Source organism: Procambarus clarkii, chromosome 18, assembly GCF_040958095.1.
Source record: "Procambarus clarkii isolate CNS0578487 chromosome 18, FALCON_Pclarkii_2.0, whole genome shotgun sequence".
Taxonomy (NCBI): domain Eukaryota; kingdom Metazoa; phylum Arthropoda; class Malacostraca; order Decapoda; family Cambaridae; genus Procambarus; species Procambarus clarkii.
This window is the reverse complement of record NC_091167.1, coordinates 49,349,762-49,369,129: the sequence shown is the minus strand read 5'-3', so window position 1 is coordinate 49,369,129 and position 19,368 is coordinate 49,349,762. Positions and strand designations below refer to the sequence as shown.

Genomic DNA, 19,368 nt, shown 5'->3' with positions numbered 1-19,368 from the left:
TATGCAGCCTCACACCAAGGGTTGCTATGTAGCTGGTTGTTATCGTGCCACTGGATTGACATTAACATAACGTAAACTCGGTAATGTAGTAGTTAGTCTCTTGTTATTAATAAATTGTTATGTTATAGAAAACAGTCTTTGATGTCAACCCTTCAACCATATTATTCCACCATATTTCTGCATATTATTATTAAATGTTGATGTGATCTTGATAAGGCGACTGTTCTTGGGAATTCGAATTCCAATTCATAGCGCCACATCAAATATAAATATTTGATTGTGAGAACCCGTCGGTTACCCTTTATTAGTTTTAACGTCCTGTTTAACTAGGAGGAGCCAGCGGCCTATTGTGGACAGGTTTTCACCCTTGGTGGTGGAGGCCTGGCGGTTTGCTCCCGCTTTTCCTTTTTCTACTGGACTCATGCTTAACTGCCATGAGCAGACTTTAAACTTGTAGTCCACCTCCTAAGGGAGGTAGGCGTAGAGAAAAATCTCACATATACTTCCTCAGTATCTGGTTCCCACTTTCCTTTGCACTCACATCTAATCCTACCGCTCCTACATCTTCGCGTCGAGACCTTACTTTATTTCCAAGTTCTTGTCTCATATAGACCACTTTAGTCGACACTAATACTATCTCATAGTGTTCGGCGATTTGTTTCAACTGTTCTTTCGTACAGCTCTCCAAAATCAATGGGTCCTCTTTTGTTATAAATGCTTGGACACGATCCATGATGAAAACTTTACTTGGCTGGACACCTAGATGACTAGCAATGGGTGCTACAAGTGTACACAGTGTGTCTTGCTCAAAACAATCCCGGACAGGCCCCCATATGTGTTGGGATCGAACTGTCGACAACTCAACACATGTAAAATAGGTTTGTTCTGAGTGTTTTTCTTATGTTTCTTTGTAATATAACAGGGTACATTAATTTGATCAGGTGTCAGCCTCAGCATGACCTATTGTCAGGTGCGACACACTGTGCTGAGGTCTGACCAAGGACAAGAAATAAGTTTGTATAAAAACTTCATCATGGATGTATTCGGATATATCTCGATCCACATTATATACAATATATTACATGTATATATATTAAGGCATTGTACATAATTACAGTTATACATATAACTGTAAGCAGGTTTGTCCCAGCCCAGCAGGAAAAAAACAGAGAAGCAAAGGAAGAATCCGTGGTTTAATAGGGAATGTATGAAAGCAAAGGAGCTGAACAAAAGGGCATGGAGGAACTTCCGTAATAACAGAACATCAGAAAGTAGAGAGAGATACCAGAGAACCAGGAACGATTATGTTAGTGTGAGAAGAGCAGCTGAGAAAAGGTATGAAAGTGATATTGCTAATAAAGCCAAGACCGAACCAAAGCTACTACACAGTCACATCAGGAGGAAGACAAAAGTGAAGGAACAGGTGATGAAACTTAGGGTGGGCGAGGACAGGTACACAGAGAATGACAAAGAGGTGTGTGAAGAACTCAACAAAAGGTTCCAGGAGGTCTTTACAATAGAACACGGAGAAGTCACGGCGCTAGGAGAGGTGGCAGCAAACCAGGTGACCTTGGAAAGGTTCGAAGTTACAAGAGATGAGGTCAAGAAGCACCTATTGGAGCTGGATGTGAGAAAAGCTGTTGGGCCGGATGGAATCTCACCATGGGTATTGAAAGAGTGTGCAGGAGCACTTTGCTTGCCACTCTCCATAGTGTATAGCAGGTCACTGGAAACGGGAGACCTACCAGAAGTATGGAAGACTGCAAATGTAGTACCAATATTTAAAAAGGGTGACAGACAAGAAGCACTGAACTACAGGCCAGTGTCCTTAACTTGTATACCATGCAAGGTGATGGAGAAGATTGTGAGAAAAAACCTAGTAACACATCTGGAGAGAAGAGACTTCGTGACAACCCATCAACATTGGTTCAGGGAGGGTAAATCTTGCCTTACAGGCTTGATAGAATTCTATGATCAGGTGACAAAGATTAAGCAAGAAAGAGAAGGATGGGCGGACTGCAATTTTTTGGACTGTCGGAAAGCCTTTGACACAGTACCCCATAAAAGGTTGATGCATAAGCTGGAGAAACAGGCAGGAGTAACTGGTAGGGCGCTCCAGTGGATAAGGGAGTACCTAAGCAATAGGAAGCAGAGAGTTATAGTGAGGGTGAGACCTCAGAATGGCGTGAAGTCATCAGTGGAGTCCCACAGGGCTCTGTGCTTGTACCTATCCTGTTTCTGATATACGTAAATGATCTCCCAGAGGGTATAGACTCATTCCTCTCAATGTTTGCTGACGACGCCAAAATTATGAGAAGGATTAAGACAGAGGAGGACAGCTTGAGGCTTCAAGAAGACCTGGACAAGCTGCAGGAATGGTCGAACATATGGATGTTAGAGTTTAACCCAAGCAAATGTAATATAATGAAGATAAGGGTAGGAAGCAGGAGACCAGATACAAGGTATCACTTGGGAGATGAAATACTTCAAGAGTCAGAGAGAGAGAAAGACCTGGGGGTTGATATCACGCCAGACCTGTCCCCTGAAGCTCATATCAAGAGGATAACATCAGCAGCATATGCCAGGTTGGCTAACATAAGAACGGCCTTTAGAAACATCTGTAAGGAATCTTTCAGAACATTATATACCACATATGTCAGCCCAATCCTGGAGTATGCGGCTCCAGCATGGAGTCCATATCTAGTCAAGCATAAGACTAAACTAGAAATGGTTCAAAGGTTTGCCACCAGACTAGTACCCGAGCTGAGAGGTATGAGCTACGAGGAGAGACTACGGGAATTGAACCTCACTTCGTTGGAAGACAGAAGAGTTAGGGTGGACATGATCACCACATTCAAGATTCTCAAGGGAATCGACAGGGTTGATAAAGACAGGCTATTTAACACAAGGGGCACACACACTAGGGGACACAGGTGGAAACTGAGTGCCCAAATGAGCCACAGAGATATTAGAAAGAACTTTTTTAGTGTCAGAGTGGTTGACAAATGGAATGCATTAGGAAGTGATGTGGTGGAGGCTGACTCCATACACAGTTTCAAGTGTAGATATGATAGAGCCCAATAGGCTCAGGAACATGTACACCTGTTGATTGACGGTTGAGAGGCGGCACCAAAGAGCCAGAGCTCAACCCCCGCAAGCACAACTAGGTGAGTACAACTAGGTGAGTACATATATAGACATCTACTCCCCTCCATTCAGTCAACATGCTGTCGTCGCTTTCGGATGTTTGACCAACTGACCGAACTGTTCCAGTATGCTCCATCCTCACGAAGGAAGAGGACCTCGTTGCATGGTCGTAGTATCTCTCTCTCTCTCTAAATATATATATAACTGTACTTATGTACAATGCCTTAATATATATACATGTAATGTATTGTATATAATGTGGATCGAGATATATCCGAATATATCCATGATGAAGTTTTTATACAAACTTATTTCTTGTCCTTGGTCAGACCTCAGCACAGTGTATCGCACCTGACAATAGGTCATGCTGAGGCTGACACCTGATCAAATTTATGTACCCCGTTATAATACAAAGAAACATAAGAAAAACACTTAGAACAAACCTATTTTAAATGTGTTGAGTTGTCGACAGTTCGATCCCAACAGTAGTGCTGGTCTTGTGTTGTTATGGTCGGGTAGTGCTGGTCTTGAGTTGTGATGGTCGGGTTGAGCTGATCTTGTGTTGAGATGGCCGGGTTGTGCTGAGCTTGTGTTATGATAGTTGAATTGTGCTGGTCTCCTGTTGTGATGGTCGGGTAGTGCTGGTCTTGTGTTGTGTTGATCGGGTAGTGCTGGTCTTGTGTTATGATGGTCGGGTAGTGCTAGTCTTGTATTGTGTTGGTCGGGTAGTTCTGGTTCTGTGTTGTGAGGGTCGGGTAGTGATGGTCTTGAGGTATGATGGTCGGGTTGAGCTGATCTTGTGTTATGATGGTCGGCCAGTGCTGGTCTTGTGTTATGATGGTCGGGTAGTGATGGTCTTGTGTTGTGTTGATCGGGTAGTGCACGTCTTGTGTTATGATGGTCGGCCAGTGCTGGTCTTGTGTTATGATGGTCGGCCAGTGCTGGTCTTGTGTTATGATGGTCGGCCAGTGATGGTCTTGTGTTGTGTTAGTCGGGTAGTGCTGGTCTTGTGTTGAGTTGGTTGAATTGTGCTGGTCTTGTGTTGTGATGGTCGGGTAGTGCTGGTCTGTTGTTATGTTGGTCGGGTAGTGCTGGTAATGTGTTTTAATGGTCGGGTAGTGCTGGTGTTGTGTTGGTGTGGTAGTGCTGGTCCTCTGTTGTGATGCTTGGGTAGTGCTGGTCTTGAATTGTGTTGGTCGGGTAGTGCTGGTCTTGTGTTGAGATGCTCGGGTAGTGTTAGTCTTGTGTTGTGATGGTCGAGTAGTGCAGGTCTTGTGTTGCGTTGGTCGGATAGTGCTGATCTTGTTTTGTGATGGACGGGAAATGCAGGTTATGTGTTGTGTTGGTCAGGTAGTGCTGATCTTGTGTTTTGATGGTCGAGTAGTGATGGTCTTGTGTTATGATGGACTGGTAGTGCTGGACTTGTGTTGTGTTGGTCGGGTAGTGCTGGTCTAGTGTTGTGTTCGCCGGGTAGTGCTGATCTTGTGTTTTGATGGTCGAGTAGTGATGGTCTTGTGTTATGATGGACTGGTAGTGCTGGACTTGTGTTGTGTTGGTCGGGTAGTGATGGTCTTGTGTTGTGATGGTCGGGTAGAGCTAAGCTTGTGTTGTGATGGTCAGGTGGTGCTGGTCGTGTGTTGTGTTGGTCGGGTAATGCTGGTCTAGTGTTGTGTAGGTCGGGTAGTGCCGGTCTTGTGTTGTTTTGGTCGGGGAGTGCTGGTCTTGTGTTGTGATGGTCGGGGAGTGCTGGTCTTGTATTGTGCTGGTCGGGTAGTGCTGTTCGTGTGTGGTGATGGTCGGGTAGTACAGGTCTTTTGTTGAGTTGGTCGGGTAGTGTTGGTCTTGTGTTGTGATGATCGGGTTGTGCAGGTCCTGCTTTGTGTTGGTCGGTAGTGCTTGTCTTATGTTGTGTTGGTCGGGTAGTGCTGGTCTTGTGTTGTGAGTGTGTGGATGTGCAGGTCTTCTTTGGGTTGGTTGGGTTGTGTTGGTCGTGTGTTGTGATGGTCGGGTTGTGCAGGTCTTGTTTTGTGTTGGTCGGGTAGTGCTGGTCTTGTATTGTGTTAGTCCCGTAGTGCTGGTGTGGTGTTGTGTTGGTCGGGTAACGCTGGTCTTGTGTTGTGTTGGTCGGGTAGTGCTAGTCTTGTTTTGAGTTGGTCGGGTAGTGCTGGTCTTTTGTTGTATTGGTCGGGTAGTGCCGGTGTTGTGTTGTTCGGGTAGTGCTGGTATTGTGGGATATCTGGGGCTTGACTCGTACATTCAATTATTTACTTATTTGATTTAATAAATCGAAGGACCAACCACTTTTGAGAAAAGAGGGAAAACTAATAAAAGTGATCATTAGAATAACACTAGAGAACCAGTGTTTATGGATACTTATTAAAGGGATAATCACTTGAAATAATGAATGGACTGTATTATTAATTAATTAAAGTCAGAGCCTCAAACACCTACATTGGGGGGTATTTCTAGAAATTCATATACATCTAGGAACTAGTGTGGTTCGTCACCAGTTCATTGCTGAGTAAATGATATAATAAATCTCAACTACTATAGATTCAAATATAAGAACTCAAATTGTGAATATTAAAGATTATAAATTACTGAGCAACAAGCATAGTAAACACATGAATTACCAATCATCATTTCTGGTAATAATCTATTCAATATAATGATCCTACAAAAATTATATAAGAATCAAATCATTTGAATTAAATTTGTACGAAAAAAAGTCTTAGCTTTAAGACGATTTCTATAACATCGTTTCGTTATCTTGAGATAATTTCGGGGCTTTAGTGTCCCCGCGGCCCGGTCCTCGACCAGGTCTCCACTCCCAGGAAGCAGCCCGTCACAGCTGACTAACACCCAGATACCTATTTACTGCTAGGTAACAGGGGCATAGGGTGAAAGAAACTCTGCCCATTGTTTCTCGCCGGCGCCCGGGATCGAACCCGGGACCACAGGATCACAGTCCAGCGTGCTGTCCGCTCGGCCGACCGGGTCCTTATCGTCATTCGTCCTCGTGTTCACAGGATCTCCACAAGGAAGGAACTAGAGGTGAATAACGCGACTGAAGAGAAACAACTCGATGACTCCTCGCATACACGCTGAAATTAAAGAAGATTAAGTAGCATTTGAATAGGCTACGTTTTAAGCTCAATATTCATGAAACGGAGGAAATGCCGAATTGGTACTAACGTTGGATATTGGGTCTTCTCGCTACATAACGACAGACTACTCACAAATATAAAATCTTGTATGATGCATCAAACGAGAAATCTATACTTAACGTGAGCGTATTGAATACTGAAGTCTGCCGGTACCAGACGTCCATTGCTGTGTACGTGTATTTGCGGGTTTTGGGTTTAATTGTTGACGCGTTATTGACTGGCTGGGCACTATAGAGCACGCGGAGGAATAATTATCAACTGTTAGTTGGGTATCAGAGTAATTCTTGCCGATAAACTCCCAGTTACTACCACGTGTCTCGCCACTCTTCACGCCAGGACCCTCCTCTCGCACCAGCTGTCCTCTCAACAATGGCGTCGCCGCCTCCCTCAACCCAGGAAATTATTAATCACGAATAATTCTTTTCCGCGCGATTATGGATGTAATACGTTAATGAGAACTGGGTTGCAATTATAGGGATTTAAATATTATCATATTCTCGTTTTATGGTGTTAAACGAGAAATGGAGAAGATTTTATTTCTCTCCATGACATTCGTACGTAACAGAAAGAAATATTACTACAGAAATTTAGTTAATAACTCTCGATTTAAGATTATTGGGAGTTATATTATCCGTAAGTAATTATTACACGGAATACTGATGATTTTAGAGAACCACATTCAATTCTCTAACACATTGGTAATAAACGTGTCTAACTGGACATTATCTGACGCAATGTTGCTGCTCTATTTCAAGAGAATTCTAGCATTAATACGAAGATGCAATGGTTAATTTATGTTGACACTACTGTTAGTAAAATTAGTAACTACTGTAGTTAGTATATAATGATAATGGTCTTGTCTTGTGATGGTCGGGTTGAGCTGATCATGTGATGTGATGGTCGGGTTGTGCAGGTCTTGTTTTGTGTTGGTCGGGTAGTGCTGGTCTTGAATTGTGTTGGTCCCCTAGTGCTGGTGTTGTGTTGTGTTGGTCGGGTAACGCTGGTCTTGTTTTGAGTTGGTCGGGTAGTGCTGATCTTTTGTTGTGATGTTCGGGTAGTGCAGGCCTTGTGTTGTATTGGTCAGGTAGTGCCGGTGTTGTGTTGTTTTGTTCGGGTAGTGCTGGTCTTGTGTTGTGATGGTCGGGTTTTGCTGGTCTTGTATTGTACTGGTCGGGTAGAGCTCTTCGTGTGTTGTGATGGTCGGGTAGGTCAGGTCTTTTGTTTTGTTGGTCGGTAGTGCTTGTCTTGTGTTGTGTTGGTCGGGTAGTGCTGGTCGTGTTTTGTGATGGTCGGGTTGTGCAGGTCTTGTTTTGTGTTGGTCTTGTGTTGTGTTGGTCCCGTAGTGCTGGTGTTGTGTTGGTCGGGTAACGCTGGTCTTGTCTTGTGTTGGTCGGGTAGTGCTGGTCTTGTTTTGAGTTGGTCGAGTAGTGCTGGTCTTTTGTTGTATTGGTCGAGTAATGCCCGTGTTGTGTTGTTTTGTTCGGGTAGTGCTGGTCTTCTATTGTGTTGGTCGGGTAGTGCTGGTCGTGTGTTGTAATGATCGAGTAGTGCTGGTCTTGTCTTGTGATGGTCGGGTTGTGCTGATCATGTGATGTGATGGTCGGGTTGTGCTGGTCTTGTATTGTGTTGATCGGGTAGTGCTGTTCGTGTGTTGTGATGGTCGGGTAGTGCAGGTCTTGTGTTGTGTTGGTCGGGTAGTGCTGGTCTTGTGTTGTGATGGTCGCGTTGTGCAGGTCTTGTTTTGTGTTTGACGGTAGTGCTGGTCTTGTGTTGTGTTGGTCGGGTTGTGTTCGTCGGGTTGTGTTGGTCGGGTTGTGTTGGTCGGGTTGTGTTGGTCTTGTGTTGTGGTGGTCGGGTAATGCTGATCTTGTGTTGTGTTGGTCGGGTAGTGCTGGTCTTGTCTTGTGATGGTTTGATCGTGCAGGTCTTATTTTGAGTTGGTCGGGTAGTGCTGGTCTTGTGTTCTGTTGGTCGGTTAATTAGTGCAGGTCTTGTGTTGTGTTGGTCGGGGAGTGCAGGTCTTGTGTTGTAATGGTAGCGTTGTGCAGGTCTTCTTTTGTGTTTGACGGTAGTGCTGGTCTTGTGTTGTGCTGGTCGGGTAGTGCTAGTCTTGTGTTGTGTTGGTCGGGTAATGCTGATCTTGTGTTGTGTTGGTAGGGTACTGCGGGCCTTGGTTTGTGATGGATGGGTTGAGCTGATCTTGTGTTGAGATGGTCGGGAAGTGCTGGTCTTGTGTTGTCTTGATCGGGTAATGCTGGTCTCGTGTTGTGATGTCCGTGTAGTCCAGGTCTTGTTTTGTGTTTGTCGGGTGGTGCTGGTCTTGTGTTGTGATAGTTGAATTGTGCTGGTCTTGTATTGTGTTGTCCGTGTATTGCTGGTCTTGTGTTGTGATGGTCGGGAAGTGCTGGTCTTGTGTTGTTATAATCGGGTAGTGCTGGTCTTGTATTTTGTTGCTCAGATAGTACTGGTTCTGGGTTGTGATGGTCGGGTAGTTTTGGTCTTGTGTTGTGATGGTCGGATAGTGTTGGTCTTCTGTTGTGATGGTCAGGTAGTGTTGGTCTTCTGTTGTGATGGTCAGGTAGTGTTGGTCTTGTGTTGTTATGGTCAGGTAGTGCTGGTCTTGTATTGTGTTGGTCATGTAGTACAGGTCCTGAGTTTTGATGGTCGGGTAGTGCTGGTGTTTTCTTAGTCGGGAAGTGCTGGTCCTGTGTTTTAATAGTCGGTTAGTGCTGGAGCTGTGTTGGTCGGGTAGCGCTTGTCCTCTGTTGTGATGGTCGAGTAGTGCTGGTTTTGTTTTGTGATGGTCGGGTAGTATTTGTCCTGTGCTGTGTTGGTCGGATAGTGCTGGTCTTGTGTTGTGACAGTCGGGTAGTGCTAGTCTTGTATTGGTCGTGTAGTGCTGTTCTTGTGTTTTGATGGTCGGGTAGTGCAAGTCTTGTGTTGTGTTGGTCGGGTAGTACTGGTCTTGTGTTGTGTTGGTCGGGTAGTACTGGTCTTGTGTTGTGTTGGTCGGGAATTGGTGGTTTTCTGTTGTTATGGTCGGGTAGTGCAGGTCTTGTGTTGTGTTGGTCGGGGAGTGCAGGACTTGCGTTGAGTTGGTCGGGTAGTGCTGGTCTTGTGTTGTGTTGGTCATATAGTGCTGGTCTTGTGTTGAGTTGGTCGGATAGTGTAGGACTTGTGTTGTGTTGTCAGAGAGTTCTGGTCTTGTGTTGAGATGCTCGGGTAGTGTTAGTCTTGTGTTGTGATGGTCGGGTAGTGTAGGTCGTGTGTTGCATTGGTCGGGTAGTGCTGGTCTAGTGTTGTGTTGGTCGGGTAGTGCTGATCTTGTGTTGTGATGGACGGGTAATGCAGGTTATGGGCTGTGTTGGTCAGGTAGTGCTGATCTTGTGTTGTGATGGTCGAGTAGTGATGGTTTTGTGTTATGATGGACTGGTAGTGCTGGACTTGTGTTGTGTTGGTCGGGTAGTGATGGTCTTGTGTTGTGATGGTCTGTTAGAGCTAAGGTTGTGTTGTGATGGTCAGGTGGTGCTGGTCTTGTGTTGTGTTGGTCAGGTGGTGCTGGTCTTGTGTTGTGTTGGTCGGGTAATGCTGGTCTAGTGTTGTGTAGGTCGGGGCCTGCCGGTTTTGTGTTGTTTTGGTCGGGTAGTGCTGGTCATGTGTTGTGATTGTACGGTTTTGCTGGTCTTGTATTGTGCTGGTCGGGTAGTGCTGTTCGTGTGTTGTGATGGTCGGGATTTGCAGGTCTTTTTTGTGTTGGTCGGATAGTGGTGGTCTTGTGTTGTGATGATCGGATTGTGCAGGTCTTGTTTTTTGTTGGTCGGTAGTGCTGGTCCTGTGTTGTGTTGGTCGGGTAGTGCTGGTCTTTTGTTGTGTTTATCGAGTAATGCTGGTCTTTTGTTGTATTGGTCGGGTAGTGCTGGCCTTGTGTTATGATGGTCTGATTATGCAGGTCTTGGGTTGTGTTGGTCGAATAATGCTGGTCTTGTGTTGCGTTGGTCGGGTAATGCTGGTCTTGTGTTGTCATGGTCGGGTTGTGTAGGTCTTGTTTTGTGTTGGTCGGGTAGTGCTTGTCATGTGTTGTGATGGTCGGGTTGTGCAGGTCTTGTTTTGTGGTGGTCGGGTAGTGCTGATCTTGTGTTGTGTTGGTTGGGTAGTGCTGTTCTTATGTTGTATTGGTCGAGTTGTGCAGGTCTTGTTTTGTGTTGGTCGGGTAGCGCTGGTCTTGTGGTCTGTTGGTTGGGTAGTGCTGGTCATGTGTTGTGTTGGTAGGGTACTGCGGGCCTTGGGTTGTGATGGTTGGGTTGAGCTGATCTTGTGTTGAGATGGTCGGGTAGTGCTGGTCTTGTGTTGTGTTGATCGGGTAATGATGGTCTTGTGTTGTGATGCTCGTGTAGTGCTGGTCTTGTGTGTTGTGTTTGTCGGGTGGTGTTGGTCTTGTGTTGTGGTAGTTGAATTGTGCTGGTCTTGTATTGTGTTGTTCGTGTAATGCTGGTCTTGTGTTCTGATGGTCAGGTAGTGCTGGTCTTGTGTTGTTATAATCGGGTAGTGCTTTTCTTGTATTGTGTTGGTCGGGTAGTACTGGTCCTGTGTTGTGATGGTCGGGGAGTGCTGGTGTTTTCTTGGTCGCGAAGTGCTGGTCCTGTGTTTTAATAGTCAGGTAGTGCTGGAGTTGTGTTGGTTGGGTAGTGCTTGTCCTCTGTTGTGATGGTCGGGTAGTACTGGTTTTCTTTCGTGATGGTCGGGTAGTAGTTGTCCTGTGTTGTGTTGGACGGATAGTGCTGGTCTTGTGTTGTGACGGTCAAGTAGTGCTAGTCTTGTATTGGTTGTGTAGTGGTGGTCTTGTGTTGCGTTGGTCGTGTAGTGCTGTTCTTGTGTTGGGATGGTCGGGCAGTGCAGGTCTTGTGTAATGTCGGTCGGGTAGTACTGGTCTTGTGTTGTGTTGGTCGGGAGTTGGTGGTTTTCTGTTGTTATGGTCGGGTAGTGCAGGTCTTGTGTTGTGATGGTCGGCGAGTGCAGGTCTTGCGTTGTGTTGGTCGGGTAGTGCTGGTCTTGTGTTGTGTTGGTCGTATAGTGCTGGTCTTGTGATGAGTTGGTCGGATAGTGTAGGACTTGGTGTTGTGTTTTCGGGTAGTGCTGGTCTTGTGTTGAGATGCTCGGGTAGTGTTAGTCTTGTGTTGTGATGGTCGAGTAGTGCAGGTCTTGTGTGGCGTTGGTCGGGTAGTGCTGGTCTAGTGTTGTGTTCGCCGGGTAGTACTGATCTTGTGTTTTGATGGTCGAGTAGTGATGGTCTTGTGTTATGATGGACTGGTAGTGCTTTGACTTGTGTTGTGTTGGTCGGGTAGTGATGGTCTTGTGTTGTGATGGTCGGGTAGAGCTAAGCTTGTGTTGTGATGGTCAGGTGGTGCTGGTCATGTATTGTGTTGGTCGGGTAATGCTGGTCTAGTATTGTGTAGGTCGGGTAGTGCCGGTCTTGTGTTGTTTTGGTCGGGTAGTGCTGTTCGTGTGTTGTGATGGTCGGGTAGTGCAGGTCTTTTTTTGTGTTCGTCGGGTAGTGCTGGTCTTGTGTTGTGATGATCGGGTTGTGCAGGTCTTGTTTTGTTTTGGTAGGTAGTGCTTGTCTTGTGTTGTGTTGGTCGGGGAGTGCAGGACTTGCGTTGAGTTGGTCGGGTAGTGCTGGTCTTGTGTTGTGTTGGTCATATAGTGCTGGTCTTGTGTTGAGTTGGTCGGATAGTGTAGGACTTGTGTTGTGTTGTCAGAGAGTTCTGGTCTTGTGTTGAGATGCTCGGGTAGTGTTAGTCTTGTGTTGTGATGGTCGGGTAGTGTAGGTCGTGTGTTGCATTGGTCGGGTAGTGCTGGTCTAGTGTTGTGTTGGTCGGGTAGTGCTGATCTTGTGTTGTGATGGACGGGTAATGCAGGTTATGGGCTGTGTTGGTCAGGTAGTGCTGATCTTGTGTTGTGATGGTCGAGTAGTGATGGTTTTGTGTTATGATGGACTGGTAGTGCTGGACTTGTGTTGTGTTGGTCGGGTAGTGATGGTCTTGTGTTGTGATGGTCTGGTAGAGCTAAGGTTGTGTTGTGGTGGTCAGGTGGTGCTGGTCTTGTGTTGTGTTGGTCGGGTAATGCTGGTCTAGTGTTGTGTAGGTCGGGGCCTGCCGGTTTTGTGTTGTTTTGGTCGGGTAGTGCTGGTCATGTGTTGTGATTGTACGGTTTTGCTGGTCTTGTATTGTGCTGGTCGGGTAGTGCTGTTCGTGTGTTGTGATGGTCGGGATTTGCAGGTCTTTTTTGTGTTGGTCGGATAGTGGTGGTCTTGTGTTGTGATGATCGGATTGTGCAGGTCTTGTTTTTTGTTGGTCGGTAGTGCTGGTCCTGTGTTGTGTTGGTCGGGTAGTGCTGGTCTTTTGTTGTGTTTACCGAGTAATGCTGGTCTTTTGTTGTATTGGTCGGGTAGTGCTGGCCTTGTGTTATGATGGTCTGATTATGCAGGTCTTGGGTTGTGTTGGTCGAATAATGCTGGTCTTGTGTTGCGTTGGTCGGGTAATGCTGGTCTTGTGTTGTCATGGTCGGGTTGTGTAGGTCTTGTTTTGTGTTGGTCGGGTAGTGCTTGTCATGTGTTGTGATGGTCGGGTTGTGCAGGTCTTGTTTTGTGGTGGTCGGGTAGTGCTGATCTTGTGTTGTGTTGGTTGGGTAGTGCTGTTCTTATGTTGTATTGGTCGAGTTGTGCAGGTCTTGTTTTGTGTTGGTCGGGTAGCGCTGGTCTTGTGGTCTGTTGGTTGGGTAGTGCTGGTCATGTGTTGTGTTGGTAGGGTACTGCGGGCCTTGGGTTGTGATGGTTGGGTTGAGCTGATCTTGTGTTGAGATGGTCGGGTAGTGCTGGTCTTGTGTTGTGTTGATCGGGTAATGATGGTCTTGTGTTGTGATGCTCGTGTAGTGCTGGTCTTGTGTGTTGTGTTTGTCGGGTGGTGTTGGTCTTGTGTTGTGGTAGTTGAATTGTGCTGGTCTTGTATTGTGTTGTTCGTGTAATGCTGGTCTTGTGTTCTGATGGTCAGGTAGTGCTGGTCTTGTGTTGTTATAATCGGGTAGTGCTTTTCTTGTATTGTGTTGGTCGGGTAGTACTGGTCCTGTGTTGTGATGGTCGGGGAGTGCTGGTGTTTTCTTGGTCGCGAAGTGCTGGTCCTGTGTTTTAATAGTCAGGTAGTGCTGGAGTTGTGTTGGTCGGGTAGTGCTTGTCCTCTGTTGTGATGGTCGGGTAGTACTGGTTTTCTTTCGTGATGGTCGGGTAGTAGTTGTCCTGTGTTGTGTTGGTGGGATAGTGTTGGTCTTGTGTTGTGACGGTCAAGTAGTGCTAGTCTTGTATTGGTTGTGTAGTGGTGGTCTTGTGTTGCGTTGGTCGTGTAGTGCTGTTCTTGTGTTGGGATGGTCGGGTAGTGCAGGTCTTGTGTAATGTCGGTCGGGTAGTACTGGTCTTGTGTTGTGTTGGTCGGGAGTTGGTGGTTTTCTGTTGTTATGGTCGGGTAGTGCAGGTCTTGTGTTGTGATGGTCGGCGAGTGCAGGTCTTGCGTTGTGTTGGTCGGGTAGTGCTGGTCTTGTGTTGTGTTGGTCGTATAGTGCTGGTCTTGTGATGAGTTGGTCGGATAGTGTAGGACTTGGTGTTGTGTTTTCGGGTAGTGCTGGTCTTGTGTTGAGATGCTCGGGTAGTGTTAGTCTTGTGTTGTGATGGTCGAGTAGTGCAGGTCTTGTGTGGCGTTGGTCGGGTAGTGCTGGTCTAGTGTTGTGTTCGCCGGGTAGTACTGATCTTGTGTTTTGATGGTCGAGTAGTGATGGTCTTGTGTTATGATGGACTGGTAGTGCTTTGACTTGTGTTGTGTTGGTCGGGTAGTGATGGTCTTGTGTTGTGATGGTCGGGTAGAGCTAAGCTTGTGTTGTGATGGTCAGGTGGTGCTGGTCATGTATTGTGTTGGTCGGGTAATGCTGGTCTAGTATTGTGTAGGTCGGGTAGTGCCGGTCTTGTGTTGTTTTGGTCGGGTAGTGCTGTTCGTGTGTTGTGATGGTCGGGTAGTGCAGGTCTTTTTTTGTGTTCGTCGGGTAGTGCTGGTCTTGTGTTGTGATGATCGGGTTGTGCAGGTCTTGTTTTGTTTTGGTAGGTAGTGCTTGTCTTGTGTTGTGTTGGTCGGGGAGTGCAGGACTTGCGTTGAGTTGGTCGGGTAGTGCTGGTCTTGTGTTGTGTTGGTCATATAGTGCTGGTCTTGTGTTGAGTTGGTCGGATAGTGTAGGACTTGTGTTGTGTTGTCAGAGAGTTCTGGTCTTGTGTTGAGATGCTCGGATAGTGTTAGTCTTGTGTTGTGATGGTCGGGTAGTGTAGGTCGTGTGTTGCATTGGTCGGGTAGTGCTGGTCTAGTGTTGTGTTGGTCGGGTAGTGCTGATCTTGTGTTGTGATGGACGGGTAATGCAGGTTATGGGCTGTGTTGGTCAGGTAGTGCTGATCTTGTGTTGTGATGGTCGAGTAGTGATGGTTTTGTGTTATGATGGACTGGTAGTGCTGGACTTGTGTTGTGTTGGTCGGGTAGTGATGGTCTTGTGTTGTGATGGTCTGGTAGAGCTAAGGTTGTGTTGTGATGGTCAGGTGGTGCTGGTCTTGTGTTGTGTTGGTCGGGTAATGCTGGTCTAGTGTTGTGTAGGTCGGGGCCTGCCGGTTTTGTGTTGTTTTGGTCGGGTAGTGCTGGTCATGTGTTGTGATTGTACGGTTTTGCTGGTCTTGTATTGTGCTGGTCGGGTAGTGCTGTTCGTGTGTTGTGATGGTCGGGATTTGCAGGTCTTTTTTGTGTTGGTCGGATAGTGGTGGTCTTGTGTTGTGATGATCGGATTGTGCAGGTCTTGTTTTTTGTTGGTCGGTAGTGCTGGTCCTGTGTTGTGTTGGTCGGGTAGTGCTGGTCTTTTGTTGTGTTTATCGAGTAATGCTGGTCTTTTGTTGTATTGGTCGGGTAGTGCTGGCCTTGTGTTATGATGGTCTGATTATGCAGGTCTTGGGTTGTGTTGGTCGAATAATGCTGGTCTTGTGTTGCGTTGGTCGGGTAATGCTGGTCTTGTGTTGTCATGGTCGGGTTGTGTAGGTCTTGTTTTGTGTTGGTCGGGTAGTGCTTGTCATGTGTTGTGATGGTCGGGTTGTGCAGGTCTTGTTTTGTGGTGGTCGGGTAGTGCTGATCTTGTGTTGTGTTGGTTGGGTAGTGCTGTTCTTATGTTGTATTGGTCGAGTTGTGCAGGTCTTGTTTTGTGTTGGTCGGGTAGCGCTGGTCTTGTGGTCTGTTGGTTGGGTAGTGCTGGTCATGTGTTGTGTTGGTAGGGTACTGCGGGCCTTGGGTTGTGATGGTTGGGTTGAGCTGATCTTGTGTTGAGATGGTCGGGTTGTGCTGGTCTTGTGTTGTGTTGATCGGGTAATGATGGTCTTGTGTTGTGATGCTCGTGTAGTGCTGGTCTTGTGTGTTGTGTTTGTCGGGTGGTGTTGGTCTTGTGTTGTGGTAGTTGAATTGTGCTGGTCTTGTATTGTGTTGTTCGTGTAATGCTGGTCTTGTGTTCTGATGGTCAGGTAGTGCTGGTCTTGTGTTGTTATAATCGGGTAGTGCTTTTCTTGTATTGTGTTGGTCGGGTAGTACTGGTCCTGTGTTGTGATGGTCGGGGAGTGCTGGTGTTTTCTTGGTCGCGAAGTGCTGGTCCTGTGTTTTAATAGTCAGGTAGTGCTGGAGTTGTGTTGGTCGGGTAGTGCTTGTCCTCTGTTGTGATGGTAGGGTAGTACTGGTTTTCTTTCGTGATGGTCGGGTAGTAGTTGTCCTGTGTTGTGTTGGTGGGATAGTGCTGGTCTTGTGTTGTGACGGTCAAGTAGTGCTAGTCTTGTATTGGTTGTGTAGTGGTGGTCTTGTGTTGCGTTGGTCGTGTAGTGCTGTTCTTGTGTTGGGATGGTCGGGTAGTGCAGGTCTTGTGTAATGTTGGTCGGGTAGTACTGGTCTTGTGTTGTGTTGGTCGGGAGTTGGTGGTTTTCTGTTGTTATGGTCGGGTAGTGCAGGTCTTGTGTTGTGATGGTCGGCGAGTGCAGGTCTTGCGTTGTGTTGGTCGGGTAGTGCTGGTCTTGTGTTGTGTTGGTCGTATAGTGCTGGTCTTGTGATGAGTTGGTCGGATAGTGTAGGACTTGGTGTTGTGTTTTCGGGTAGTGCTGGTCTTGTGTTGAGATGCTCGGGTAGTGTTAGTCTTGTGTTGTGATGGTCGAGTAGTGCAGGTCTTGTGTGGCGTTGGTCGGGTAGTGCTGGTCTAGTGTTGTGTTCGCCGGGTAGTACTGATCTTGTGTTTTGATGGTCGAGTAGTGATGGTCTTGTGTTATGATGGACTGGTAGTGCTTTGACTTGTGTTGTGTTGGTCGGGTAGTGATGGTCTTGTGTTGTGATGGTCGGGTAGAGCTAAGCTTGTGTTGTGATGGTCAGGTGGTGCTGGTCATGTATTGTGTTGGTCGGGTAATGCTGGTCTAGTATTGTGTAGGTCGGGTAGTGCCGGTCTTGTGTTGTTTTGGTCGGGTAGTGCTGTTCGTGTGTTGTGATGGTCGGGTAGTGCAGGTCTTTTTTTGTGTTCGTCGGGTAGTGCTGGTCTTGTGTTGTGATGATCGGGTTGTGCAGGTCTTGTTTTGTTTTGGTAGGTAGTGCTTGTCTTGTGTTGTGTTGGTCGGGTAGTGCTGGTCTTGTGCTGTGAGTGTGTGGATGTGCAGGTCTTGTTTTGTGTTGGTCCGGTAGTGCTGGTCTTGAGTTGTGTTGGTCCCGTAGTGCTGGTGTTGTGTTGGTCGGATAACGCTGGTCGTGTGTTGTGTTGGTCGGGTAGTGCTGGTCTTGTTTTGAGTTGGTCGGGTATTGCTGGTCTTTTGTTGTGATGGTCGGGTAGTGCAGGTCTTGTGTTGTATTGGTCGTGTAGTGCCGGTGTTGTGTTGTTTTGTTCGGGTAGTGATAGTCTTGTGTTTTGATGGTCGGGTAGTGCTAGTCTTGTATTGTGTTGGTCGGGTAGTGCTGGTCGTGTGTTGTAATGGTCGAGTAGTGCTGGTCTTGTCCTGTGATGGTCGGGTTGAGCTGATCATGTGATGTGATGGTCGGGTTGTGCTGGTCTTGTATTGTGTTGGTCGGGTAGTGCTGTTCGTGTGTTGTGATGGTCGGGTAGTGCAGGTCTTGTGTTGTGTTGATCGGGTAGTTCTGGTCGTGTTTTGCAGGTATTGTTTTGCGTTTGACGGTAGTGCTGGTCTTGTGTTTTGTTGGTCGGGTAGTGCTGGTCTTGTGTTGTGTTGGTCGGGTAATGCTGATCATGTGTTGTGTTGGTCGGGTAGTGCTGGTCTTGTGTTGTGTTGGTCGGGTAGTGCTGGTCTTGTGTTGTGTTGGTAGGGTAGTGCCGGTCTTGTGTTTTGATGGTCTGGTTGTGCTGGTCTTGTGTTGTGTTGATCGGGTAATGCTGGTCGTGTGTTGTGATGTCCATGTAGTGCTGGTCTTGTTTTGTGGTTGTCGGGTGGTGCTGGTCATATGTAGTGATAGTTGAATTGTGCTGGTCTTGTATTGTGTTGTCCGTGTAATGCTGGTCTTGTGTTGTGATGGTCGGGTAGTGCTGGTCTTGTGTTGTTATAATCGGGTAGTGCTGATCTTGTATAGTGCTGGTCAGATAGTACTGGTTCTGTGTTTGATGGTCGGGTAGTGTTGGTCTTGTGTTGTGATGGTCGGGTAGTGTTGGTATTCTGCTGTGATGGTCAGGTAGTGTTGGTCTTGTGTATTTATGGTCGGGTAGTGTTGGTCTTGTATTCTGTTGGTCATGTAGTACTGGTCCTGTGTTTTGATGGTCGGTTAATGCTGGTGTTTTCTTAGTCGGGAAGTGCTGGTCCTGTGTTTTAATAGTCGGGTAGTGCTGGAGTTGTGTCGGTCGGTTAGTGCTTGTCCTCTGTTGTGATGGTCGGGAAGTGCTGGTTTTGTTTTGTGATTGTCGGGTAGTACTTGTCCTGTGTTGTGTTGGTCGGATAGTTCTGGCCTTGTGTTGTGACGGTCGGGTAGTGCTAGTCTTGCATCGGTCGTGTTGTGCTGCTCTTGTGTTGAGTTGGTCGTGTAGTGCTGTTCTTGTGTTGGGATGGTCGGGTAGTGCAGGTCTTGTGTTGTGTTGGTCGAGTAGTGTTAGTCTTGTGTTGTCTTGGTCGGGAATTGGTGGTTTTCTGTTGTTATGGTCGGGTAGTGCAGGTCTTGTGTTGTGATGGTCGGGGAGTGCAGGACTTGCGTTGTGTTGGTCAGGTAGTGCTGGTCTTATGTTGTGTTGGTCATATAGTGCTGGTATTGTGTAGAGTTGGTCGGATAGTGTAGGACTTGTGTTGTGTTGTCGGGTAGTTCTGGTCTTGTTTTGAGATGCTCGGGTAGTGTTAGTCTTGTTTTGTGATGGTCGGTTAATGCAGGTCGTGTGTTGCATTGGTCGGGTAGTTCTGGTCTAGTGTTGTGTTGGTCGGGTAGTGTTGATCTTGTGTTGTGATGGACGGGAAATGCAGGTTATGTGTTGTGTTGATCAGGTAGTGGTGATCTTGTGTTGTGATGGTCGAGTAGTGATGGTCTTGTGTTATGATGGACTGGTAGTGCTGGACTTGTGTTGTGTTGGTCGGGTAGTGATGGTCTTTTGTTGTGATGGTCTGGTAGAGCTAAGCTTATGTTGTGATGGTCAGGTGGTGCTGGTCTTGTGTTGTTGTGGTCGGGTAATGCTGGTCTAGTGTTGTGTAGGTCGGGTAGTGCCGGTCTTGTGTTGTTTTGGTCGGGTAGTGCTGGTCTTGTGTTGTGATGGTAGGGTTTTGCTGGTCTTGTATTGTGCTGGTCGGGTAGTGCTGTTCGTGTGTTGTGATGGTCGGGATTTGCAGGTCTTTTGTTGTGTTGGTCGGGTAGTTCTGGTCTTGTGTTGTGATGATCGGGTTGTGCAGGTCTTGTTTTGTGTTGGTCGGTAGTGCTGGTCTTGTGTTGTGTTGGTCGGGTAGTGCTGGTCTTGTGTTGTGTTTATCGGGTAGTGCTGGTCTTGTGCT

The 19,368-nt window shown here is 47.0% G+C and overlaps 1 protein-coding gene across 1 annotated transcript; it reads right to left on the bottom strand.

Moving 5' to 3' along the window:
- Positions 1–8,418: 8,418 nt before the first annotated feature.
- LOC138366145 (rac guanine nucleotide exchange factor JJ-like) lies at positions 8,419–9,447 on the bottom strand. Its single transcript, XM_069326891.1, has one exon. The coding sequence runs from the start codon at positions 9,445–9,447 to the stop codon at positions 8,419–8,421; it is 1,029 nt and encodes a 342-aa protein (XP_069182992.1).
- Positions 9,448–19,368: the final 9,921 nt, after the last annotated feature.

Excerpts from the sequence above, each read along its gene's own strand:
- LOC138366145 (XM_069326891.1), bottom strand. The coding sequence starts at position 9,447 with ATGACCAACACAACACAAGACCAGCACTACCCGACCAACTCAACGCAA.